Source organism: Austrofundulus limnaeus, unplaced genomic scaffold, assembly GCF_001266775.1.
Source record: "Austrofundulus limnaeus strain Quisiro unplaced genomic scaffold, Austrofundulus_limnaeus-1.0 Scaffold1, whole genome shotgun sequence".
Lineage (NCBI taxonomy): Eukaryota > Metazoa > Chordata > Actinopteri > Cyprinodontiformes > Rivulidae > Austrofundulus > Austrofundulus limnaeus.
The window spans coordinates 4,238,583-4,262,785 of NW_013952403.1; the positions used below are offsets into that span (position 1 = coordinate 4,238,583).

At 40.8% G+C, this 24,203-nt stretch overlaps 1 protein-coding gene across 1 annotated transcript in view; it reads right to left on the minus strand.

The window, feature by feature from the left end:
* Positions 1-24,203, minus strand: part of ccdc88b (coiled-coil domain containing 88B) — a 78,871-nt gene that overhangs the window by 32,466 nt on the left and 22,202 nt on the right. Inside the window, exons 4-18 of the mRNA XM_014003133.1 lie at positions 23,616-23,685; positions 23,373-23,431; positions 19,105-19,188; positions 18,133-18,273; positions 16,475-16,608; positions 15,867-15,948; positions 14,445-14,603; positions 12,762-12,908; positions 10,503-10,680; positions 10,271-10,386; positions 10,064-10,117; positions 6,620-7,321; positions 4,514-4,693; positions 439-779; positions 50-209 (exon numbers count right to left, since the gene is read on the minus strand). Of these exons, the coding sequence (XP_013858587.1) occupies positions 50-209; positions 439-779; positions 4,514-4,693; positions 6,620-7,321; positions 10,064-10,117; positions 10,271-10,386; positions 10,503-10,680; positions 12,762-12,908; positions 14,445-14,603; positions 15,867-15,948; positions 16,475-16,608; positions 18,133-18,273; positions 19,105-19,188; positions 23,373-23,431; positions 23,616-23,685 (2,607 nt within the window). The remainder of the gene's footprint in view (positions 1-49; positions 210-438; positions 780-4,513; positions 4,694-6,619; positions 7,322-10,063; positions 10,118-10,270; positions 10,387-10,502; positions 10,681-12,761; positions 12,909-14,444; positions 14,604-15,866; positions 15,949-16,474; positions 16,609-18,132; positions 18,274-19,104; positions 19,189-23,372; positions 23,432-23,615; positions 23,686-24,203) is intronic.

Here is a 24,203-nt window from a genome sequence, read left to right on the forward strand (position 1 = left end):
CACACACACACACACACACACACACACACACACACACACACACACACACCTGAGAAAGTGAGCCGATCCTGGCCTGAGCCTCTGCGTTCTGCTCCTGCAGCTGCTGCTTCACCTCCTCCGCGCTGTTTAATCGAGTGCTGAGCTGCTTCTCCAGGTCCTGCAGCTGAGTGCAGAGCTCCTTACACTCAGAAAGCTGCTGACACACACGTCTACACGCGCGCGCGCGCACGCACACACACGGGCAGCAGCAGAAACACGGGTCAGTCAGAGGTTGATTGAAGGTAGACTTGACATTACAGATAAATGCACGGCACAAGCAGGAGTTCCTCTCTGATGCCTTGTAAAGTTAATTGTGTGATCAAGGTTAAACACGAGAGCAGCAGTGTGTGTGTGTGTGTGTGTGTGTGTGTGTGTGTGTGTGTGTGTGTGTGTGTGTACCTGTGCTCAGCATCCAGAGAACAGGCCCTCTGGTTGCTGCGCTCCAAGGCCAGGTTGGTGCTCTCCAGCTGCTGCCTGAGCCGGGCCGCCTCCCTCTCTCTCTGCCGCGCCTCCTTGCGGCAGCCGTCCAGCTCCGCCTGGCAGCTCTCCTTCTCCTGCTCCAGCCGCGACGCCTCCAGCAGGGCCTGGTCCCGCGCTCGGACCAGAGTCTCCGACTCCAGGGCGCCCTCGCGCAGCTCGGCCTCCAGCTGCTCCTCCCGCCGGCGCCACGTCTCCAGGCTGCGGCCCTGACGCTCCACCTCCACCTTGAGGGTCTGGATGGTGAGCTCCAACTGGTCGCTCTGGTGAAAGATTAAAAACATTGAAAATTAGGGATGCACGGTATATTGGCATTAATATCGGTATCAGCCGGTATTTAAAACTGGGCCGATATTAACATCCGACATTGATTCCCATATTTTTAGCTTTAGTTTCTGTTTTGGGAGAAGGTTGGTTGAGCAGCATCTGTTTGATCATGATAGTGATATTGATGCAGCACAGCCAGGAATAACTGAAGGCCATGTCAGAGGTTTGGTCATTTATTTACAGTATCAAAAAAAACAATTGTGTTTGTGCGTATATGTGTAATGTAATTTGTGCGTTTGTGTAATATCAGTAAATATCAGTTATCAGCCATAAGAGCAATAATTATATCGGATATCGATATCGGCTGACATTTTCATTTCGGTGCATCCCTATTGAAAATATTAAAAGTACGATTAAAATTTTTCATAAACTCAAAGTCTCTGTGATTTCTTTAAGAGCCTGCCTAACATTGAGAATTGTTATATTTTAAACAATTAAAACCATGTTTTTAAGTTTTCCATTAAATCAGCTTCCATTAATGACAAAAGACAGTAATAAATAACAACAAAACGTTCTTAGGGAGTTAGAAATAAAGAACATTACGTCATGTTTCTAGTAATTACTGACAGAAAATCGTTGGCTCAAATTAATTACAAATAATATTAAAATAACTTGTTAAATAAACATTATGCATGTTTAATTTGTTATAACTTGTAATATATTTAACCTGGGACAACAAGATTTCATGGCTGATTTATATTTTAACAAAGTTTGATTTGACTTTAATTGGTTTGGTGAAATCTTTTTGGGATAAAACCTTTTTTTATATTTTAACGACTGATCAGATTTGTTTAAATTCACTACATAAGTTCATAAAAACAAGAATAATTCAGTATACTGTATAGACTGTGTGTGTGGGGGGGGGTGTCTGTGACTGCTGTCATGAGAAGACTGCACTAAATACAGTGACAAAATGAGTAATGATGAACTACTTTTTGTTTAAAATATCACTTTTGGGGCCAAATAAAATGTTAATGAGGACCAGATTTGGCCCACGGGCCTTCAGTTTGACAATAAAGTGTCCCCTGAGTCATGTTAATTCAAGATGACAATAAAAACAAAATAAAATCCTGCACCAAGACTCTTCAAAGTCTTTCATTCAACATGTTTCTAAATGTTAAATTGACCTAAAACTAACAAGAATAAATAATTTAAATATATTTTAGCTTTAGCATATTTCTGTTTACTGTGAGCTTTGGTTGATTTTGAGAGTACTCTTCATGATTATTTTGGACTTAATGGCTATTTAGCTGTGTTTTTTTTTAAAGCTCAGCTCTCTGAACTGAATCTGTTCGGAGCCATCTACAACAGGTAAGATAGTAGTTGTTCACAACTTTTCCACAGATCCACACTTTAAATATCAATTTGTCCAGAAAAGCAGCCTCCTTCAGAATAAAAAGGACAAATTTAAACATTTTTCCATGAACTGAACAAAGACCACGAGAACTTTATTTAAATTTTAAAGCGTTTCGGTGAAGCTCAAACATGGAGGACAGGAGAAACTCTAACTCTCTGTTTGGGTTGGATTCAGGCCTGAAGCTGAGGGAAGCCGAGTGAACTTCATGTTTCATTTAACATTTCACCAATTTAATCACCGCCAACGCCGCGCCGCCTCTCGTTCCGCTGGCCAGGATGTTTAAAAAAAACTGAACATTTCTCCTGTTTTCATGAAGCGAATCATCAATTATTCAAAACGTACAAGTTTTTATCTGATGTCCAGCGGGTCGTCGTACAGCCCAACTTCTTTAATTCATAACCCAGCAGAGGTTTAAATGTTTAGAGATTTAATAAACTACATTAGGGTTGTTTTTTTCCCTGTTTATATCGTTTAATTTCCTTTAATTATTAAAAGTAAGGGAAAACATTTTGGCTCCGCTTCTTGTAAAATACGCTGGATTCAGTCAGATCATTTATTTATTTATGTTTTAATGTTCAGCTGTGACACAAAACGCAGATTTTCATTTATTTTTTCCTGAAAACCAGCATGAAAAAAACCCCAGACTTTAACAGGATTATAAACGGCTCTTTCTGCAGCGATGACATTCATGAACCTCCTTTATGATTTTTTTCTTTAATGCTGACTAAGAAGTGCTCTTTTCCTTCACTGGCAACATTTTTTTTACCTGCATTTTAAAAACTGACTGCAAGACGCTCATTAACAAGAGCATTTCTCCTCCTGAGGACAAAGTCTGACAAAAAAAGTGAGTTTTGGTTTCTTTTTAAATTAAAAATACATCTAAGGAAAAGCCTCAACATTGATCTCTTATGAGAAAATTATTTTTTCACTTTATATATACATATATAAATGTAAAATAATGACAAACTGTATTAAAACAACTTTTCCGCTGTTGAAACTTTTTGTAATTAAACAATCAGCTTCTAAAAACATGGGAGGAAAAACATTTTTTTAATGAAACTCCTGCACATTTTTTATCTGCCACTGGAAACATATTTGCCGTGTTCAGTGATGTGAGCAAACGTTTCTTAAAACCAAATTATTTATATTTTCCTCACAAGAAGAAGACACACTTTTCTGTTATCTTTTAATACAATTTTGCAAAAGTTCAATTTTTCTGAAGGTTTGACCATTTTTGGGAGGATTTTTGCTTTTTTCTCATTTTCTGTTCAGTCCTTGAAAAACCTGAGACGCTTTGACGAGCCGAGGACGAAAAACTGAAGCTTTGAGCTCGAGAAGGAGGAGATGAAGAGTGAAGACCCCACACCTTCATCTGATCATCTGCTGTTTCAAAGTTTCCATCAAATCATGTTGTTCCTGCTAAAATACTATTTTATGTGTCAAACTGTTATTTTTGCCATTTTTCAGCTGAAGAAATGGGATTAAATGTGACAGGCTGCTTGTAATAAAGCAATTAAATCTCACCTTTATCCTGGGTTAAGTTGGTCGACACAGCTGTTGTTTGTGTGTTTTGGTCTAAATCATAGATCATATATCAGTTAAGTGGTTTAATAAACAAAAATGTTCTTCTAGAAATGTTCAAAACTAAAGAGTGAAGCAAAGAAACCAGAGGTGGGACCAGTTCCACTGACCCACTCATTTTGGAACTAGCTTCTCATTTAGCAGATTAGCCTTTTTGCTAACTTTGGGAACTGTTAGTGGACTGATTAGCTTCAACTAAATTGGCTTCCTCTAGTTTCAAGTCCAATAAAAAAGTGTAAAACATTTATTTTTAGGCCATTTATCTCAAAATAAATTAACTATCCAGCACCGTGTGTGTGCATGTAGCATCTTTAACAGCTGACTTCAAACTATGAGCATCAAAAACAAATAAAACATTCAATATTTAAATAATGAATGTAAAAAATGACTATGTAAAGAAATAAGAGAGTATTTGCTATTTGTTGTATTTACAAAAATGCAAACTCAAGTAAAGAATTTTTTTCTGAAAGGGGTCAACTGGAAGTTTCAGCAGTTAGACAGAGCTAAAACTCTGGTTTGGATTGACCGATATGCCACAGAGGATCCCACCCACCAAATTAAACCAATAAAAATCTAACAACAGGTTTGCGTCAGTCCCGCTAACCTTCTTAGCAGTTAGCATTAGCTTCCTCTAAGTTTCTTTGCCTGCGTCTCAATTCAGGAAGTAAGAAGGAAGGGACGACACAAGACTTTTGCCCGGTCGTGTGTATTCGTGCGTGTTGGCGCTCCAACCTTGCGCTGGGCGGCCCGCAGGGCGTCCACCGTGCCGCGCAGAGCGTCCCTCTCTCTCTCCAGAGTGGCTCGCTCTCCCTCCAGGGTGGCGATGACGGTGGTCTGCATCCGGTGGAGCTCGGCTTGGCTGCGCAGGCGGCACAGCTCCTCCTCCACGACCAGAGCCTCCGACTGCAGAACCTGAAGAGACCGCAACGTGAAAACCTCATTACTGAGTCACGGACCTGGATCTGTATAAAACTGAACTGGACCAGGAAGTATTGGAGCCAACGCTACGTTTAATTAATACGACTGTTTGATGAGATTAAATTTCTGTGAAACAATTAACAGTTTGTTTTGAACATGTCTACTTTTTATGTCCTGATGCATCTCAGTAATCCAGGTAAAAAATAAAAAAGAAAAATTTGTGTAGACCTTCTGGACGGGTTCTTCTCTAATGAAACGTTTTGTCTCTCCTCCAAGAGACTTCTTCAGTCTGAGAGTTTCAGGACATCAAGGCTCTCTTTTTGATGTCCTTTTCAGGGGTGCCACCGAGCCATTGGTACAGATATGTTGACGACAGAAGTCCAACATGTCACTGATCACATCAACTCTGTGGATGAATATATTAAGTTCACACGAGAGGATGTAAAAAATGGCAGGTTGGCGTTCCTGGATTGCGATGTCTCGGTTTCGGATGGAGGACGGTTGGAAACTGGCGTGTATCGTAAGCCCACCCACACAGACCAATATTTGCGTTTTGACTCCCACCACCCACTGGAACACAAGTTAGGAGTGATGATCAGGACTCTGTACCACAGAGCAGACAGTGTCCCTACAAACCCAGGAGCCAGGGAGAAAGAGAAATCACACACATGACAGGCCCTGGAGCAGTGTGGTTATCCTGACTGGGCTTTCCTGAAAGCAGACAGGAAACACAGACAGGATTCCATGCAACCTTCAGGTGAAAATGAAGACCCCAAACCCAGACCCAAACCAGTGGTTATTCCGTATGTTGCGGGTGTTTCGGAGAAACTGAGACGTTTATTTTCTAAACATGATGTCCCAGTGGCTTTCAAAGCCCAAAACACATTACGGCAAAGGCTGGTTCACCCCATAGATCCGGTGCCCCGGCACAAACAGAGCAATGTTGTATATGCTGTTAAGTGCCAGGAGGACTGCGACCAGTTATACATCGAGGAAACAAAGCAGCCACTGTCCAAAAGAATGTCCCAACACAGACAAGCTACATCTAATGGCCAGAACTCTGCAGTTTTCACTCATTTACAGGCCAGCGGTCACTCTTTCAGAGATGAGGATGTTCTCATTCTTGATAGAGAGGAACGTTGGTTTGAGAGAGGAGTAAAAGAAGCCATTTTTGTAAAGAAAGACCGTCCGTCATTAAACAGAGGTGGAGGCCTCCGTTTTCAGTTGTCCCCCTCCTACAGCGCTGCTATTGCCAGTATCACTCCACCCCGTTAACAATAGGTGTTAATTAGGTGTCAACGATAGCCATGTGATGTGAGTATCAGTTACATGGAGGCAGTGCTTAAAAGCCTGAATTTTGCCTGAAACTCTCAGACTGAAGAAGTCTCTTGGAGGAGAGACGAAACGTTTYATTAGAGAAGAACCCGTCCAGAAGACCTACAAAATTTTTTTCTTTTTGTCTACTTTTTATCTTCCACCTCTGAAGTCTAAATCATCTCTTCTCTTGTGTTTTCCTTCCTCTGGGATCCATCTTGGTTTTTCCTCATATTTTAAAAGAATTTCTGTATTTTTCTCTTAAACTCTGTACGACCTCAGCCATGTTCATTAAACTCTGGATGACTAATTTTACAGTTTTTATTTTTTTCCCAGAGTACATCGTGTTGAGCTGCCACCTCTCTGGCCCGACTCAAATAAAAGGTCCGATTGTGACCCGTCCAATTAACTGCAGTTAATTTTTTTTAGCGTGGAACTAAATCTGCTTGAGTCAGACGGTAGAATGAAGAGGATCTGCAGTCTGGTGAGAGGTTATCTTTGCGTGCCTACACAGATGATTCTTTAGAGCACTATCTGACACTTTCAGCTCCACATCAAAGACTTTAAATTTCTCCAGCAGGTTTTCTGTTCTGTTTGCAGACGTACCTCCACCTGCCTGCGAGCCTCCACCAGACTCTCCGCGGCCCGTTTCAGCCGCTGCAGCTCGGCCTCCACCAGAACCAGCTTCTGCTCGGCCTCCCACGTTCTCCTGCTCTGCTCCCCGAGCTTGGAGCGCAGATCCTGGGCCAGACCAGCCTGTCTGTCGGCCTCCTCCTGGAGCCGGTGTGTCAGAAGCTCCAGGTCTGGAGCGGACAGCGAACACACCGTCGGGTGCGTGGCGTCCGGGTCGTCCTCTGATGGAGGTTTTAGGGGCGCCGAGCCCGTCGTTAACGTGGCGTTTTCCAACTTTTGTTCGCTTTCCTCTTCCCGTTTGTGCGCTTCTTTCTGCCCTCCCTCTGCCTCTCCTCTCCTTTTGACCTTCACCTCCTTGTCACAAAGTTCACCTTTCCCCGCCCGTCGGACGTGCAGACCCTCCTCTCCCACCCCTGCTTCTCGCTGCATCGTCTCTCCTCGTTTCTCGCCCCCCACCGTCGCCCTCACCCTTCCCTCTCCTTCTCCTCGAGGTGTCTCTGAGCCCTGAACTCCTCTCACCACCTCCTCCTCCTCCTCCTCCTCCTCCTCCTCTCCGCTCGGCTTCTCCACACCTTCCTCCTCCTCCTGCTTCTGCTCTTGCAGGTGTTGAAGTTTCCTCAGCAGCTCCTGCAGGCGCTGCTTTAAAGTGGCGTTTTCATTCTTCAAGTTTTGAAACTGCAAGAAGGAATCGGAGAGAAGCTTTAAAATGTTTTGATTTTTTTTTGTTCCTATCTGAACTGAAAATAGTTAGAAGATAAAACTTTTCATAAAAAATGATAAAGTTGGGTCGATTTGGGGTCAAACCTTAAAAATACATTTATGTACAAAGTGTCACACTTTGGAGTAAGTGTTGTGAAATAATATACATTTTTTAAAGAAATGTATTAATTTAAAACAACTATGTACAATAGAATACAAAAAATATACATATTAAATAAAATGAAAGGTAGCAGAAAGAAGAAAGAAATCTTATAATATCTGCCCCCCCCCCCTTTTTTTTACCAAAAATATATTTAAGCAATAATGATTTACAAAAAAACTAAACAAAAACATCAACTCTCAGCTACTACCACATCACATTTTAACTCAATATCTGTAAAACTGACTGAGTTAAAGCTGTTTTTGAATGTGCTAATAATAATAAACAATCATTTATCTACACCTCTTTCTTTCTTCTAAGGGTTCTCCACAGGGCTGTGTCTTGTCCCCCCTCCTGTTTGTCCTCTATAGTAATGACTGTTGAAGCACCTTTGCGCATTCGTTATGTTTTTGTGTATTATTGTATATTTTGAACTGCACTGACCTTGTGTTTGAATCACAATTTTTGAAATTAATTTCTTGATTTGATGTTTCAATTTTTCGTTGCTTATGTGTAATTATGTTTTTCTGTTTCATTTCATTCTTTCCACCATTTTTATACTGTTAATGATTGTACAGCACCTTGTGAATATATTTCTGTGAAAGGCGCTTTATAAATAAAACTTTACTTACTTTCCAAACAGATACATCCTGAAATTTGCTGACGACACAGTGATCGTTAGTTTGTTGCAGGATGTGGAAGATGAACACGGCCCAGTTATTAATGACTTTGTTCGGTGGTGCGTTCAAATGAATTTAAAACTAAATCCTTCAAAAATGAAAGATACTGTATGAACACTGACTATCGATTTTGATGATAAGTTAGGTTTTGATTTGAACACTGATTTTATCTGCAAAAAGGGACAGCAAAGACTATACTTTTTAAGGAAGTTGAACACTTTTAGTGTTAACAGAAGGATCAAGAGCCTGTTATAAGTCTTTTATTGAATCTGTTTTAACTTTTTCTATAGTTGCTTGGTTTGGAAATCTTAGTGTTCAGAACAAAAACTGCTTAAACAAAATTATTATTGTGGCAAACAAGATAATCGGGATAACCCAATCCCCACTTAACGATACTTTTATTTGTTTATTGCCCAAAAAGCAAAGCCTGTCCTACACTGCTCAGACCACCCTTTAAAGAACTCCAGCTTCTTCCCTCCGGCCGGAGGTTTAGGCTCCCCAGGATTACAAGTAACAGATGGAAGAACTCCTTTGTACCCACTGAAATCAGATCTCTAAACTCATAGTTTTAAATTTTCTGAACTTGTACTTTTTAAATCTCATCTATAAATTTACAGACGGCTGCTTTTTTATGTTTGTATATTTTTAACATTGTCTAAGTTAGGAATCCCTGGCTGCAAAAACAGAGGTTTAGATTTTAGAGTAACAGATGTTAAAACTCCTTTGTACCCAGAGTAATCAGATTTTTTTAAGTTTTAAATTTATAGTTTTAAAATTTATTCAAACCTTTATAAATTGCTGCTGTATGCTTCGACATTGTCTATATGTTGTGTTTGTATGTTGGAAATGCCTGGCTGCAAATCGTATTTCCCTCCTTGTGGGGACAATAAAGGTACTGAACTGAACTGAACTGAACTGAACTGAACTGAACTGAACTGTTAGTTGTGAATCAGTTGCAGATGTTCACAGAAAGGTTACATCCTGAGAGTTTCTATAAAAGTCGTGAGATATTTTGCTAACAGACACAAAGCTACACAAATAGGCACAAGCAAGCAGTAGACGGTATTGATGCAAATTTCACAGGAAAAACTAGAAAATATATATTATTGCTATTAACACCTGAGTCTATTTAATCAGCTCTAATAAAACTGCTGCTGTGGCTCCTGCAGGTAACTGACCCATTCACTTCTTAAACAAATAATAGGCACTTTAATAAATAAGATTTAAAAGTATAAACTCGTATTAAAAATGTTTTTTTCTACCTCTGTGCCCCGACGGCACAATAGATGTCAAATGAAGCAATCAGGATGTGATTGAAGAGCAGACGGTCCGTTTTATTTCAGAGGGTTTCTAAAAATGGATCAATAGATGGCATTCCTAAACTGATAACTCTGTAACTTTTTTATAAAACCACTTGAATAAAAGTCTTCACTTCAATCACTTCTGATTGCTTTAATTTAAATGTACTGTGGCAGTGCGCCGAGTCGAAAATATGGAAATTATGACAGTTTCAGGATTTATTGAGCATCAAATATAATTATTAATCACGTAACGTTTGCATTCTGCCACGTTTAATATTCTGAAAGTTTGACTTTTCAAAAACAGTTTAATGTTTAAAGCACATAATAAACAACTGAACGTTAGCTCATAATTACAGCATATAAACTCAAAAACAACCCATTTTAATAAACGCATGTTAGCAAAATATCTTATGAACCACTAATCTCAGCGTAATGATTGAAGATAAATATAGAACTGAGCTTCACTAACAGCACCATATTTAAAACTTTTTTGTATAAAAACAGGATAAAGACGATTTGTTTGTTTAAATAAAAAGTGGCAGATAATTAAAACTGTAAACTCTTCAGTTCTGCTCACCTCCCTGAGCGTGTTCTGATGCTGCAGCTCCAGCTCATCCTTCACAGAGTCATCCTGCAGAGAGCAGACAGATAGGAAACCTTTATTAAACCTGATTAGATGCCTCCAAATATCATCTCTCTTTCATATTAAAGATTAAAATTCATTTAACAAAAAAGGGGACGACGAGTTATCGATTATTTCAACCCTCGCTCTCTGAACCCTGACCTCCTGCTGGGCCTGCAGCTCCTCCAGCCTCCTCCTCAGCTCGGCGTTCTCCTGCTCTGCTCCCAGCAGCCTCAGCGTCGAAGCCTCATCTACTTCCACACTCAGAGGCTTGTGGTCTGAGACAGAAAAGAGGAGGAACAATAAAACAAAACAGAAGGTTCCATGAAAAGATTCAATCAGCAGATATTTTCTCCTAAATAATAAAATTTACAAAAAAGGCAGGTCCTCTGACCAATCAGATCGCTCAGGTCCTCGTCAGAATCCAGCTCTGAGTGGAGGAAGCGCTCGTGGATTGAAATAATAGATGGAGGAACGTTCCCCTTGGAGGTTCTCCTGTGCCTCAGGTCCTCCTCCAGGCTCATGTTCATTTCCAGCAGCTCATCAACTCGCTGCCGCTCGGTGTCCCGCTCCTACAGGTGTAAACACACACACACACACACATCTGTCATAAAATGCTGAAGACAATAATGTTAACAAACGTCTGCGCACAAAGAACAAAATTCTACAGTTATTGCAAACATAGACACATTTCAACAAGCTAATAGCAACAAAACACTAAATAAAAGTAATGAAATATTAGCTTAAAGTAGAGGAAAAACTGTCTAAAAGTAGCAAATGCTCAATAAAACTAAAAACACAAGCAAAACAATAACTAAAAGTAGGGAAATGTTAGCTAACCTTTAACAGTAACAAAAAGGCTAGCTAACTGTTAGCAAACATTATGGATTTGGTCAACTGGTCTCTGAACACAATTGACACTATTTTTTCCACACTGAGATTGGAGCAAGGGGAGCGCAGCTGTTCCAGTGGAATGGTGGCGGCCGGGCGAGTGTCTGGTTGGTGGGGGTGGAACCTCATCTGTTTGGCGCCGCTTTCCATTGAAGACATGGAAGTTTTGTACATATTTGGATTTATGATAACTGGATTCCTGCTGATCGGCTGTGGAGGAGTCCTGGCTTATCGGAAAATGAAAGCGATTCTGACAGCAGTCCGGGCCTGTGAGAAGCTGTCAGGAACCTTGGATGGAGTCTCCCGTACTGGAAACGCACAGACTCTGATGCTGGGGGATATAAGTCGCAAACTGGACGTGATTCTGACGAGAATCACAGTTCAGCAGTGTGCCTGTGAGGAGTAGGATTACATGGTAAATGGTAAATGAACTGTACTATTACAGCGCCTTTCGATCCATCCAGGACACTCAAAGCGCTTTACACTTACAGAGATTCACCCATTCACACTCACAATCACACACTGATGATGGCAAACTACATTGTAGCCACAGCTGCCCTGGGGCACACTGACAGAGGCATTACACCTGGGTGAAGTTTCAGTCGGAAAGAGAGGTGAGGAGGTAATGAAATTCGGAACACTGGACATTTTCGCCATCACAGAGATACAGTTACAGACTGAAAGCAGTGAGAAAATCAAGGCTGCTTGTCCCAAAACAATTATGTTTATCTTTTGGATCCCTGCAGCTGCTGACCTTGACTCCGCAGTTATCAAACTCCCTGGATGACACGTGAAACAAAGGCTTGACTCCCCATCCCCTTCCCGTATCATCCTTGGGTGGATCAGTCTGAAGGCCACGATGGGTGGAGACAGAGAACTGACTCTGGTGATTTCTGCCTTGGTTGATAACAACTTGTTTTGGACTCTGGAAGTCTTTTATTGGTTCCAACACGGATTACTAACCTGAAACGTCACCGGCTCCGCTGAATCACACCCATACCATGTGTTTGACCCCCAGCCCCCTCCCCTCCTTAGCTACCTTGAACTGAGAGAGTGTTTTTTTTTTTGAGCGTATGATTCTGTTTCTGTGTAAACATAGGACCAGAGCATCTTTTTTTAACTCATATTTCCTTTTGTGTGTATTCCAAGCTGCAAAAGGTAGCAAGACCGTCGTTGCGAAAGACATTGGACATTCGTTCCCCCATGTTTGTTATGTGTGTCTTTCTCCGAATGGATGTTCTAAACTTGCAAATTTTGTTCTGCATTGCATCTTTGATGTTGTGTGTGAATGACAATAAATGATTCTGATTCTGAAATAGTTAAAAGCAGTCAAATGCTAGCTAACATTTAAAAGTAGCCTAATGCTAGCTAACATTTAAAAGCAGTTTAATGCTAGCTAATGTTTAAAAGCAGCCTAATGCTAGCTAACATTTAAAAGCAACCAAATGCTAGCTAACAGTTAAAACCAGCCAAATGCTAGCTAACTGCAAAATAAAAACAAAAATAAAACTACCTAAAAACTAAAAATTGCACAACACAAAAGTAAATCTAATATACACAATTAGATATAGTTTTCATTGAACTGAAAAGAAAAACTTGTAATCAATCAAAGTCAAAATTCAAGACAGTTAATGCAGCTGAGGGATTTATATGAATTTTTTAAATAAATACAATATGCAGAAATAGTTTGAGCCCCCCAAAAACAGAAAAATAAAGAGAAACAGAAAAACAATAGTAATATCTGCATCTTAGCTCCGCCCACCGCTTCCACGTCCATGATTCGTTGACGTAGCAGCAGATTGTCCTTCTCCAGCTCTCGTAGCGAGGAGCAGCGGGTCCGAGCGTCGGCCAGCTGCTCCTCCAGCAGAGTTTTAGTTTCCTGTAGCGCCGCACACAGCTGCTGCTGCTCCTGCAGGGGGCACCAAACAAGTGTTTTACAACGAGGACAAGTCATCCTTTAATATAACAAAAGTAAAAAAAAAGCGAATAATTTGTTCTTACTGAATCTTTTTACCTTTGCAGTCTGGGTTTAATCTATTCTGTGAGCAACGCAAATTAGTTTATTCTGCAGCCACATCACCGATCAGCAGACAAGAACTGGTCATTGGTGGTAATCAATAAAACATTCCTGCCAGCTAATCTGAGTAAAATACGCAGCAGGATGAGTGAAGGAATCAAATAAGCTTGAGAAGGTGAGAGTGAGGACACCAGGAGACATTTTACAAGGATATGAGCTGAGCACACTTTCTGTTTCAGAACATTCCCACTACCAAAGAATAAATTTTATTCGGCTGTAAAAGTTCCAGTAGCCGAAGGCTCCTTGTCAACGGAGCAGCTCCAAGCTGTAAATCCAGATGACATCACAGCACAATCTTATTCTGCGGCTTTGAATTTGTCGTCATCGTTCATACAGTACTTAATGTTGAGAAAAGGCTCAGGACTGAGCAAGAAGACAGCTTTTAACATCAGTTTGTGTGTTTGTGTGATTATACTCAAATAAAAACCCAGGAAGAGCTCCAAATTTTGTGCTGCGTGGGATATTTTTACCCATAATGATTTGATTAAATGTAATTTCTGATGTAAATGGGACTGAGCTGCTTGTTTTCTCACTGAGGCAAGTTCACTTGTTGAGCTGTGTGTTTGCAGTTTGTGTGTAAACCTTTAGCTGAGTGTGTATATATTTAGCTGAGTGTGTGTAGTGTACCTTTATATGAGTGTGTGTAACTTTAGCTGAGTGTGTGTGTGTGTGTGTGTGTGTGTGTGTGTGTGTGTGTGTGTGTGTGTGTGTGTGTGTGTGTGTATACCTTTGGCTGAGTGCATGTGAACTTTAGCTGAGTGTTTGTGTACCTTTAGCTGAGTGTGGGTGTACGTTTAGCTGGGTGTGGGTGTACCTTTAGCTGAGTGTGTGTGTACCTTTAGCTGAGTGTGTGTACCTTTAGCTGAGTGTGTGTGTACCTTTAGCTGAGTGTGTGTACCTTTAGCTGAGTGTGGGTGTACCTTTAGCTGAGTGTGTGTACCTTTAGCTGAGTGTGTGTATACCTTTAGCTAAGTGTGTGTACCTTTAGCTGAGTGTGGGTGTACCTTTAGCTGAGTGTGGGTGTACCTTTAGCTGAATGTGGGTGTACCTTTAGCTGGGTGTGTGTGTACCTTTAGCTGAGTATGGCTGTACCTTTAGCTGAGTGTGGGTGTACCTTTAGCTGAATGTGGGTGTACCTTTAGCTGGGTGTGTGTGTACCTTTAGCTGAGTATGGCTGTACCTTTAGCTGAGCGTGGGTGTACCTTTAGCTGGGTGTGTGTGTACCTTTAGCTGTGTGTGTATACCTTTAGATGTGTGTACCTTTAGCTGAGTGCGTGTGTACATTTAGCTGAGTGCGTGTGTACCTTTAGCTGAGTGTGTGTACCTTTAGCTGAGTGCGTGTGTACCTTTAGCTGAGTGTGTGTGTACCTTTAGCTGAGTGCGTGTGAGCTCCAGGTTCTTTAGTCTGTGTTTACAGCTCTGAAGCTCTGTCTGGAGCTGCTCGGCCCGTGCAGCCCGCTCTCGAGCGCAGTCCAGCTCATCTCGCAGCGTTCTCATGCCCCTGGCCTCACCCTGCAGAGCTCGGTTCTGGAGCATAAACATTCAAAAAAATTAACAAAACAGTGCATGTAAAGCTTTCAGATCAAATGAGGTGACAAGAACTAAAAAAAAAAAAAACAATCCTGTGAAAATACTGGAGAAAAAAATGAAACATTTATCAGAAGATTTACCGCCAAAAGGTACATATGTTATTACTTTTTTCATAAGTTATTACTTTAATAAATGTCTGAGAATCTACACAACCATCTGCCACATTAGAACCAGTTACATTTGATGTGAACAAACAGTTAAAATGCAGTAATCTTCTGTGCTTCTTACAAGCATTTTTTTATATTTCTTGGACACATTGTGAATATATAGTAAACCCTTAACATATTTAAGCCATAATATACTTGAGAACATCTTCACAAACTGTCAAAATTGAGTTAAAATTCTTGTGTGGCTCATGTGAATGGTGACATCAACAAAGCAGAGCTGCTGTTCCTTCAGGTATTTCGGACATGTAGCACTGGCTACAGTTCTCCTTTTAAGCAAAAAATATGTCAAAATGAAACAAGCGAATCGCCAACAGTGCATATTACACCTGTCAGCGAATAGGCAAGATTTTTGACCCACTGACCTTGAAATCCATAGAGATCATTTTTGACCAATGAGGTATCTAGCTGTGCAGTTTGACACTTCTATGTTAAAGAGTTATCACTTTAGAGCTCAGACAAGAAATTGTCCACAGACTAGCAGACAGAGAGACGTCATGTATAATGGCGTCATACGTACGTCCTGTCTTAGAACTGTAGCTTGAGCGACGAGGCTGCACACCTTTTGCAACTCACGCCAGGAAGTTGAGAACCCCGCCACAGTAAAGGCATTCTGGAGGCTCATGATATCTTCCAACTAGTCACAGCTCAGTGAGATACCACCTTTAACTGCCACCTCAAAATCCACCAACACACACCTGCAGAGGAGGACCTGATGGCTTTTATCTGGTCATTAATCAGTTGTGTATAAACCTAACTGTGTTTTATGTTTTTGGATAAAGGTACCAAACTGTTCATTTCTCCTGGGAGAGATGTTTACCAACTGGTTTGGCTGTGAAGAGTAAAGTCACGGTGATAAGAGTAATCCACTTGGCTGCTAAGTTTTGTTCTGATAGCGCTGCTTTTCTGACTAAATGCAAAATACGCCAAAGCGTTTGCCAAATTATTCATGCTTTTCAATTCAAGTACAGCCTTTTTACTGCATTCCTGAAGGAATGCACACAAAAACTACAATCCCATCATGATTCGTGTGTACCTCTTTTTGAAGTTTCTTCAGTTGATCTTCCATCGTCTGAATTTCCTGCTTGTAATCCAGGATCTGATCGCCTTTATCTTCCCTAAACGAAAAGAAGGAAACAACCATCAGTTCGACAAACAGATAAACAGTTACTCAGGCTGTTTTTGATGGTTTTATTTTGTCAGATCTGGTTTTTGGTAGTTCGGTTTCCTCTCATGGACTGGAAACATGCCTGTTAGGTTAAATGGTAAATTGTTTTTAGGTTTCTGAACGTTTGTCTCTGTGTGTCTCTGTGATGGACCTGTCCAGTGTGTCCCCCTGTCTCTCACAGAATCACCACTGGAGATAAACACCAGCAAGCAAGAAAAAAAGATAGATGGTGCAACTTGGCTAATAAAGTCAAGGATTACCGTAGATTAGATTCACTAAAAAAACAAACTTAGAAATGTTAATTTTTTTACCTTTCCCTAAACTTCGACATCGACCTTCGAGTAACAACTTGCTTTTTGTGCTCAGAGAAGAACGACAGAAATTTGCACGTTATTAGCGATGACCTTTTATCGCAACTTTGCTAAAGGTTCTCAAGGGTTTATCCATCACACACACACATGCGCACACACACTCACAGTTGTTGTTTAAGGCGGCGCAGTTTGGCCTTGCTGTCTGCCAGCTGGAGCGTCAGACTCTGGGGGGCTTTGTCGCCGATGCCACCCAGGGGTGTCGGCCTTGAATCAACCTGAGCTTCCTGCTCTGCTATTCTCTGAGAAGAAGAGAAACAAAACTCATTTAAAACTCATTAAATAACACATTTAATTCCATACTTTACATTGGATTTTAATGTTGTGACTCTCAGCTACTACCACACCAAATTTTAGGTCGATATCAGTAAAGTTCACTGATTTGTAGCCAGTTTTGTTGATTAGCAGTGGCAGTCATCTTGAATTAAGATGGCTCCAAATGTTTAGCAGCTGTAATATTTACTTCCTGATTTTCTGGCGATAAATGTTACTTTAACTGTATGACGGTAATCTTATTTTCAGTTTGCACAACCTGAACGCTCCTGTAGGGAGAAGGAGGTCTCTACAGTCACTAAGTGGGAGGTTCTCGGTGTGTGGGAGGAGTTTGTTAGACACATGATTGGTCTGTTTGACCTTTGTGGGTGGAGTTTGGTAAAGTCTGACCAATCACATCTTTGGGCTGGGCAGTTGGGGGGAGGACGTGTAACTCGATCGAAGCACCTGTAACTTCAAATATAAACATTAATCTCAGTCATAACTCGAGACAGGAAAGTGCTAGTCACACCAAATTTGAATGCCGAACATGTGGTCGGACGTGCAACAGTTCGGCTTGGTCAAAACAGCTCTAACCCACCTGGAAACAGATCCCCATTTTTAATATAAATATTAAAGTGACTGTGAGATCAAATTTTTGTATTAAATATGAATGCATTTTTGGAATAACAACATTAATAGCATACTAGAAAACAATTTTCACACCGCTGGGATGAACTGTTGTTGAGATATTTGCAAGTAAAATAACAGGAAGTGACGTCAAATGGGAATGTCTGCATGTGAACAGAGTGTTATTAAAATGGCTAACAACACAGACTGTAGAGAAGAATTTGATATTTTTTGAAATTATTTTGAGTCACAATCAGGGACAGATGAGGAGGAGTTAGAGTTTAAATAATATTTCAATAAACAAAGACCAGAGAGTTCCTTTTCTTAAATATTTCCCCTTTGATGTCACTTCCTGTTTCACTTTTGCTGAGCCAAGTTCAAAAGAAAATATGCCAGTTATGTTACAAAATGGGCAAAATTGCGTGTATTATGTCAGTTTTTTTAAATATAAAGATGTTTTCTTTGACCTTTTGTATTTGAAGAATATGCATGTCACAGGCACTAAATATTAGTCTTAACTCGAGACAGGAAGGTCGTAGTTGCACCAAATTTGAAGTCAATTAATTATGTTTGGATGTTCTCAATCATTTTTGAGAAACTATAAATAGATGGTTAATAAATTATATTCGTTATAAATATATAAAAGTTTTATTATTTCTTCATCTTTTAACTTGCCCCACAATCCGACAAATCACTGTTTTACCAAACTCCGCCCACATTCAACAACTAAGCCTATATTACAAACCTCACCAATTGTAGTTAGAACAAACTCCGCCCACACAACAAAGAAACTCCCCCTTTGTACTGCAGAGACCCCTACTTGCATTTAGGTCTCATCCAAACTAGATGAAGTAAATCATTCAGTGATGTATGTGCGCCCGTACCTCCAGGTGCGCGTCTCTCTGCGCCAGCAGGTTTTGGATTTGTTTGGCCATGGAGCCGAAGACCAGCTGTAGGTCTGCGCCCTCGGTCTCCACCAGCTCCTCCCACTGAAGCGGTAGTGCCGTGCGAGGGTCCTGAGTCACCTGCAGGAGAGACAGTTTCTCAGGCCTCGTATGATAAAAACAAAATGTTAGTTTGACACAATCTGGGGACAAACAACCCAGACATTGAGCTGTGAATACTGAGCATGTGTGATGGTTGTTGGGGTGGGGGGGTGGGGGTCTGGGTCCACATTCTGTCAGGGAAAAGTATCCAAAATATAATAAATAAATAAAAAGGCCTGACTAACGCATGCAAAACTAATGATGATGTTGACGGCTTTGAAATGTCCGCAGGCGGACGCCATATGAACAGGAAGCAGGGGGGGCATTCATCCACACCTCTCACCTCCTGTGATTTATTAGGCTGAAGAATTTGGCATTAAAAAGGCTGGCGGGCAACTTCAGAAATTCAGCCACACTAGTGCGCTACATGCTGTTTTTGTAATGCTGGCAATTATTCATGGGAAAAGAAGAAGCGGGGAGAGAGTACTTTAAAAAAAACGAGTGCATTTATGCCTTAGAGATGATGGAGCGTGACAGAGATGAAGGGAAGATGGTGATGTGACAGAGGTGGAGGTGGAGAGGTGGACACGAGGAGTGGAAGATCCATCACCGTGGGGGGGACGGGGGAGGGTGAAGCACCCAGAGGTCCTTACAGGACCGCCGGCAGAATGACAAGTAGCTCATTTTCACACTTAACTGAAAGCAGCAGAAGAAGCAATAATAGATTAGCTCTGTGTGACTAAAGGTGGACGTGGAAGAAACTCTTCAGCTGTGTCACATCCAGGAACAAAAACATCCTTTTAGAATCGCTCCCCGCTGGAAAGTATCTGCCAGTGGACACCTTTTATGGTGATTTGATTCACCTCCTACCTGCTGGATACAGCTGGCGATGGCTGCCTGAGTCTCGATGTCCAGGGACTGGATCTGCTGAATGAAAGTCTCCTTGTTCTCACACTGCAGATGGACAGAAGCAAAATGAGTATTTACAACATTTTTTTAAACAGCTGCAAATCATCATTCAAAGACGCCATTACACCAGAATCTGCCATGAGTGAGAAAACTCCTGCTCATTAGAGATGCTCCATATTGACTTTTTGTCGATATTCGATATGCCGATGTTGTTCAACACTTAATTTCTGATTCCGGTATTAACCGATATTACAAACCGAAATTAAAGGGATCCACGATTAGTTGTAACATTAAACTTTATTTGATAAACATTTATTTTAACTGTAAAATAAAGACTGTAAAAATACTGTAGGCTGTTTAGTTTTGTAAATTTTTTAAAACATATTTTAACACGGACGGACCCATTTTATTTACATGCAAAGCATTCTGGGTAAATGATGACGTGGATAGGTCATCGGTGAGAGCGAGCTATAACCACCCTGAAGGTTAATCTTGGACGATATCTGACGATCGGCTCTTTTAAATGAAACCAGAGAGCGTTGACAGAGAGGAGAAGGTAGAAATGACTCAGTCTGTAACTGAAAATATGGATGGAGGACAACAGGGCTGCTTCATCGAAGAAGAACCTCAGCTTAGCCTGTTAGCTTATGTGCTAGCGCTGATGCTATATTGCCTATTAGCTCAGCGCTAGCGTGATAAACAAGTTAACAAGCTAAACTGAGGTCCTCCATCCATATTTTCGGTTTCAGGCTGAGTCATTTTTGCATTAACCTCTCTGTCATGTGGATGGAAGACCTCAGTGATGAAAGGAGAATGTGTAGCGCTGAACTAATACATAAACTGTATATGGTGATAGCGTCGGGGCTAACGCTAAAGCTAACAGGCTAAGCTGAGGTTCTTCTTCCATGAAGCAGCTCTGTTGTCCTCCATCCATATTTTCAGTTCCAGGCTGAGTCATTTCTACCTTCTCCTCTCTGTCAACGCTCTCTGGTTTCATTTAAAAGAGCCGATCGTCAGATATCGTCCAAGATTAACCTTCAGGGTGGATATAGCTCGCTAGCAGCCTCGCACCGATGACCTATCCACGTCATCATTTACCCAGAATGCTTTGCGTGTAAAAAAATGGCCCCGTACGTGTAATATATTTTTAAATTTTTAGTTTAAAATTTATAAAAACTGAACATCTTACAGTATTTTTACAGTCTTTATTTTGCAGTTAAAATATATGTTTATCATATAAAGTCTAATGTTACAACTAATCAGGGATCCCTTTAAGGTGACATGACATACAGTAACTCCTGTCAGGGACATTATGTCTGCTTTTTGATACCCCACTGGATACATTCCATATGTAAACAAATTAAAAAAAAAACATTTAACTCAAGTTATGGAAAAGTGCCATATCTATTTTTAACATTTTGTCTCAAACAACAGTTTGGATCATGCTCTCCCTGAGATAATCCAGTTTGATGATGTCATCAATCGCGCGCCGGTGAACATCTCTGGACTACAAACATTTATTAACACATTCAAATCCAGGCATCAATTTATCGGGCCTTTGTTTTCAGAAGAAAAACCGATATGTAGAGATTTTATATTTTTATGCTAATATTGGACTGATAATATCTGTAGGTTGATATTGTCGGACATCCCTACTGCTGATTTTACAAAAAAACAAACAAACTGGAGATCAAACTATCAACAAAAATTTATTTGATTAAAAAATAAAGAAAGAAATAAATTCCACTTTAAACTGAAGTGTTGACATGACTGAATTCAAAACTATGATATCGAAATCAGTACCTTCTGTTACTTTAACAAACAAAATTTACTACAATTTTATAATTTTTTACGGATAAGGTGCTAAAATCTGTTATGGTAACGGAGCAATAACAAACCAGCTAATCAGCCTCAGCACAAAACTGAGGCTGTAGTAGCCAAGAGTCATTACCAGCACATACTGGAATTGAATAAACTCTTATTTGTTTACACATTTAAAAATTATACCTCAAAGTCTGACACTATTGTCTTTTTTTTTCAAATAATATTAACTTAATTTCTCTGGTATGAAAGTCTTGATGTTTGTCCACCAAACTACTTCCAATCTGTACCACGAGTTGGACGAGTCGTTGTTTTCGAATGATTAAAAAATAAATTACAATTTTATGTGTGGTAGCTTCTCATTTTAAAGCGGGTTAGTTTAATTTAATGAGGTGATTGTTCTGTGTTTGATCAAAGTACCTCCTGCTAACAAGGTAAAGCTATTTTAAAGCTGATGCTTCAAAGAATAAATCTACCTAAATCTCAAAGACATCCGTTTGTTTTTTTAGCTCATTCAGACAAATCAAAGGCTCAGTTTTAACACTCTACATACAAAAGGACAAAAAAAAGGCCTAAGCTTGACAGAGCAAAAAATATACTTTGAAGTGTTATTTGACAGAAACCTGCTGATTGAATAAATGTTCAGATCTTTTGCTTTGATACTTGCTGGCGAGCTGTGGGGGACCCTCCTACACTCTGACTGAAGCCCACTCATGTCTGGACATAAATGAAAAGTAAATCACATCTAAAATCTGCTGCTGGATGTCAGAGGGGGCAAAAAAACTGGGAAACAAGATCCAGGTTGAGGTAAGAAGGATAAAAGAAAATCCTATGCGGCGTGTAAATTGTCCCAAAGCCTGCAAGTCAAAAACACCCACAGACTTCCTGGTTCATCATTTCACCAGTCACCGATCATCTGACGACCTTACAGGAGGACAGCCAGCTGAGCTCAGATCCATTTATCTGCTTTTTTTCAAAGTGGATAAAAAGGAGATTTTTTTCACAATCAAAAGGTTTGCTTCAAAATTGCAGAGGAATCGTCTGGATGTTTCTCAGAGCGCACAGACGTGGTAAAACAGAGCACGGGTGTGTTAATGAGGTGGACCAGTGAGGCTACAATGAGGAGGACTTCAAAGACTTCAACGACTTCGAGTCGACTACAGGAAAACAAGAAGTGATAAGAAAGTCCGGGCAGGGTGGAGGAAAGATTCAGGGGTGATTTGTTGCTAAAATGGTGGCAGCAAAGGTCAAAGGACAGGTTTACAGGAGGGAAGATGAAGATGTTGAGGTTCTTCTTGGAGAAGACAAGGATGGATCAGATTAGGAATGAGGTCATCCGAAGTAGAGCACAGGTTGAAGGACTTGGTGATAAAGTTAGAGTAATTACACAGATTTTCCCCTATTTTGCCTGTTTACAGACCTCAACGGTAATCCTGCTGTTTTTTTTAACTCTTCTTCAAATTTAAGTCTCAAAGCTGGCAGGCTGTAAGGAAATGGGTTTGCCACCTTCTCTCCCTGCTCAACAGTCTGCTTGTCCACTACAAATCCAACCACCAGTACACCCAGTACCACAAATTTTTTGTCTGAGAGTCAGTATACAGGTAAATGTCCAAAGGTGTGGACATGTATGACATGGTTTAGACGTGTTGAAAAGAGAGAGAGTGGGTAAACTGGTTAGAGATGAAGCTGTGAGAAAAAAAGGAGACATATGGATGCAGTTGGAGACGACATGGAGGTAGATGAAGGAAGGACACAGAGAAGGATGACTCGCCTGAACAGGGAGCAGCCAAAAGAAGCAGAAGTTTGTGATCAAATGTTTGAACCGCTTGACCACCATTCACGTCGGACTTTGTACTGGTTTGAAAAAAGTGGAATAATCTAGAGAAAACCCTTTTTAGATTTCAGGATATCATGCAGAAGTGAAGGTTTAGTACTGGAACTACTTAAAGAAAAAAGTCCTTGAGTTTTGTTTGGAGGTTTCACCTGCTCTCTTCTGCAGACATTCAAAGACATGAAGTGCAAAGTTAACAATTTGGCCCTTTTTACTTAGTTGTTGTGGAGAAAGATTTTAAAAAAAGGGAAAAAAGTTTGAATTTTCCTAAAAGCGCTCCATTTAAAATGTGTTTAGGTGTGCATGTAGGAGTGTGTGGGCACGTTTTTGCTACATCGTAGGAACCATTTTCCAGAAAAAGGCAGCCTCGTGGGGATCTTAGGTTTAAGACTAAGGTGTGAACTGGCTTTAGGTTAGTTTCAGGGTCAGGTAGAACTAACCTGTGAGGTTAGTTTTAGGGTAAATGGTCAGGGTTAGGCTATAAAATTAACAAAAACTGAATGGAAGTCAATCCACGGTCCCCGCAGGAATACAAAAACAAACATCTGTTTGTGTGTGTGTGTGTGTGTTCATTCACCTGCACCGCACAGCCCAGTAAGAGCAGCAGCAGTCGCCTGAGCTCCTCCATAGCTGCCTCTGAGGACAAAGAAATAACTGTCATCTTCATCATCATCATCATCATCACCATCATCATACCCCACCCTTCATCACCTCCACCACCCTCCTCATCATTATCACCCTAATGTGCCTCGCAGAAAGCCTCGTGCGTGAAGTAACGAGTTTCTCGCGGCGCTGATAGGATCTGGTTCTTATCTCGTACCTGTTAGGGGGTCCTGCCCCAGGATGGCGACATTTGGGAGCGGCATGAGGATCAGCTGCTGCAGGTTTTCCTGGAAGGAGGGGTAAAAACAGAAAGGTGACAGAGAGTTCAGCACAATTACCTGGTATTTCCTGTCTGTTGTCGGCGCGGCTGGGTGTAAACAGTAAAAACTTTCCATCAGACGGTTGTAATTTGTGGTGTAAACAAAAAGAAGATAAAGCAGATAAAAGTGCATTTATTTGTTCTTTTAGGTCAACGAAGGTGGGCGCAGTTAAGATTTAATACATTTCAGGCTGTGTGATTTCAACACTCTCTAAATTTTCTAAAAACTCAACTGATTGGAGCGATCATCCCTGCAATAAAAACCACTGAAGCATTTCTGTTATGGCCCCTGTGGGTGTAACATGTGGGTAATGGGACGGAGATGTGGAGATGTTAAGTGAGTCGCGAAGATCACAACAGACGTCATCCGCACCGAGGAGTCATTACAGAAAACAAACTGAGGCTTACTTCTGCCAACAAGCTGCACTTCAGAGCCAGATCGGTATTACACGGTTCAGGAGGGAAGCTCATCACAGACACGTGTGT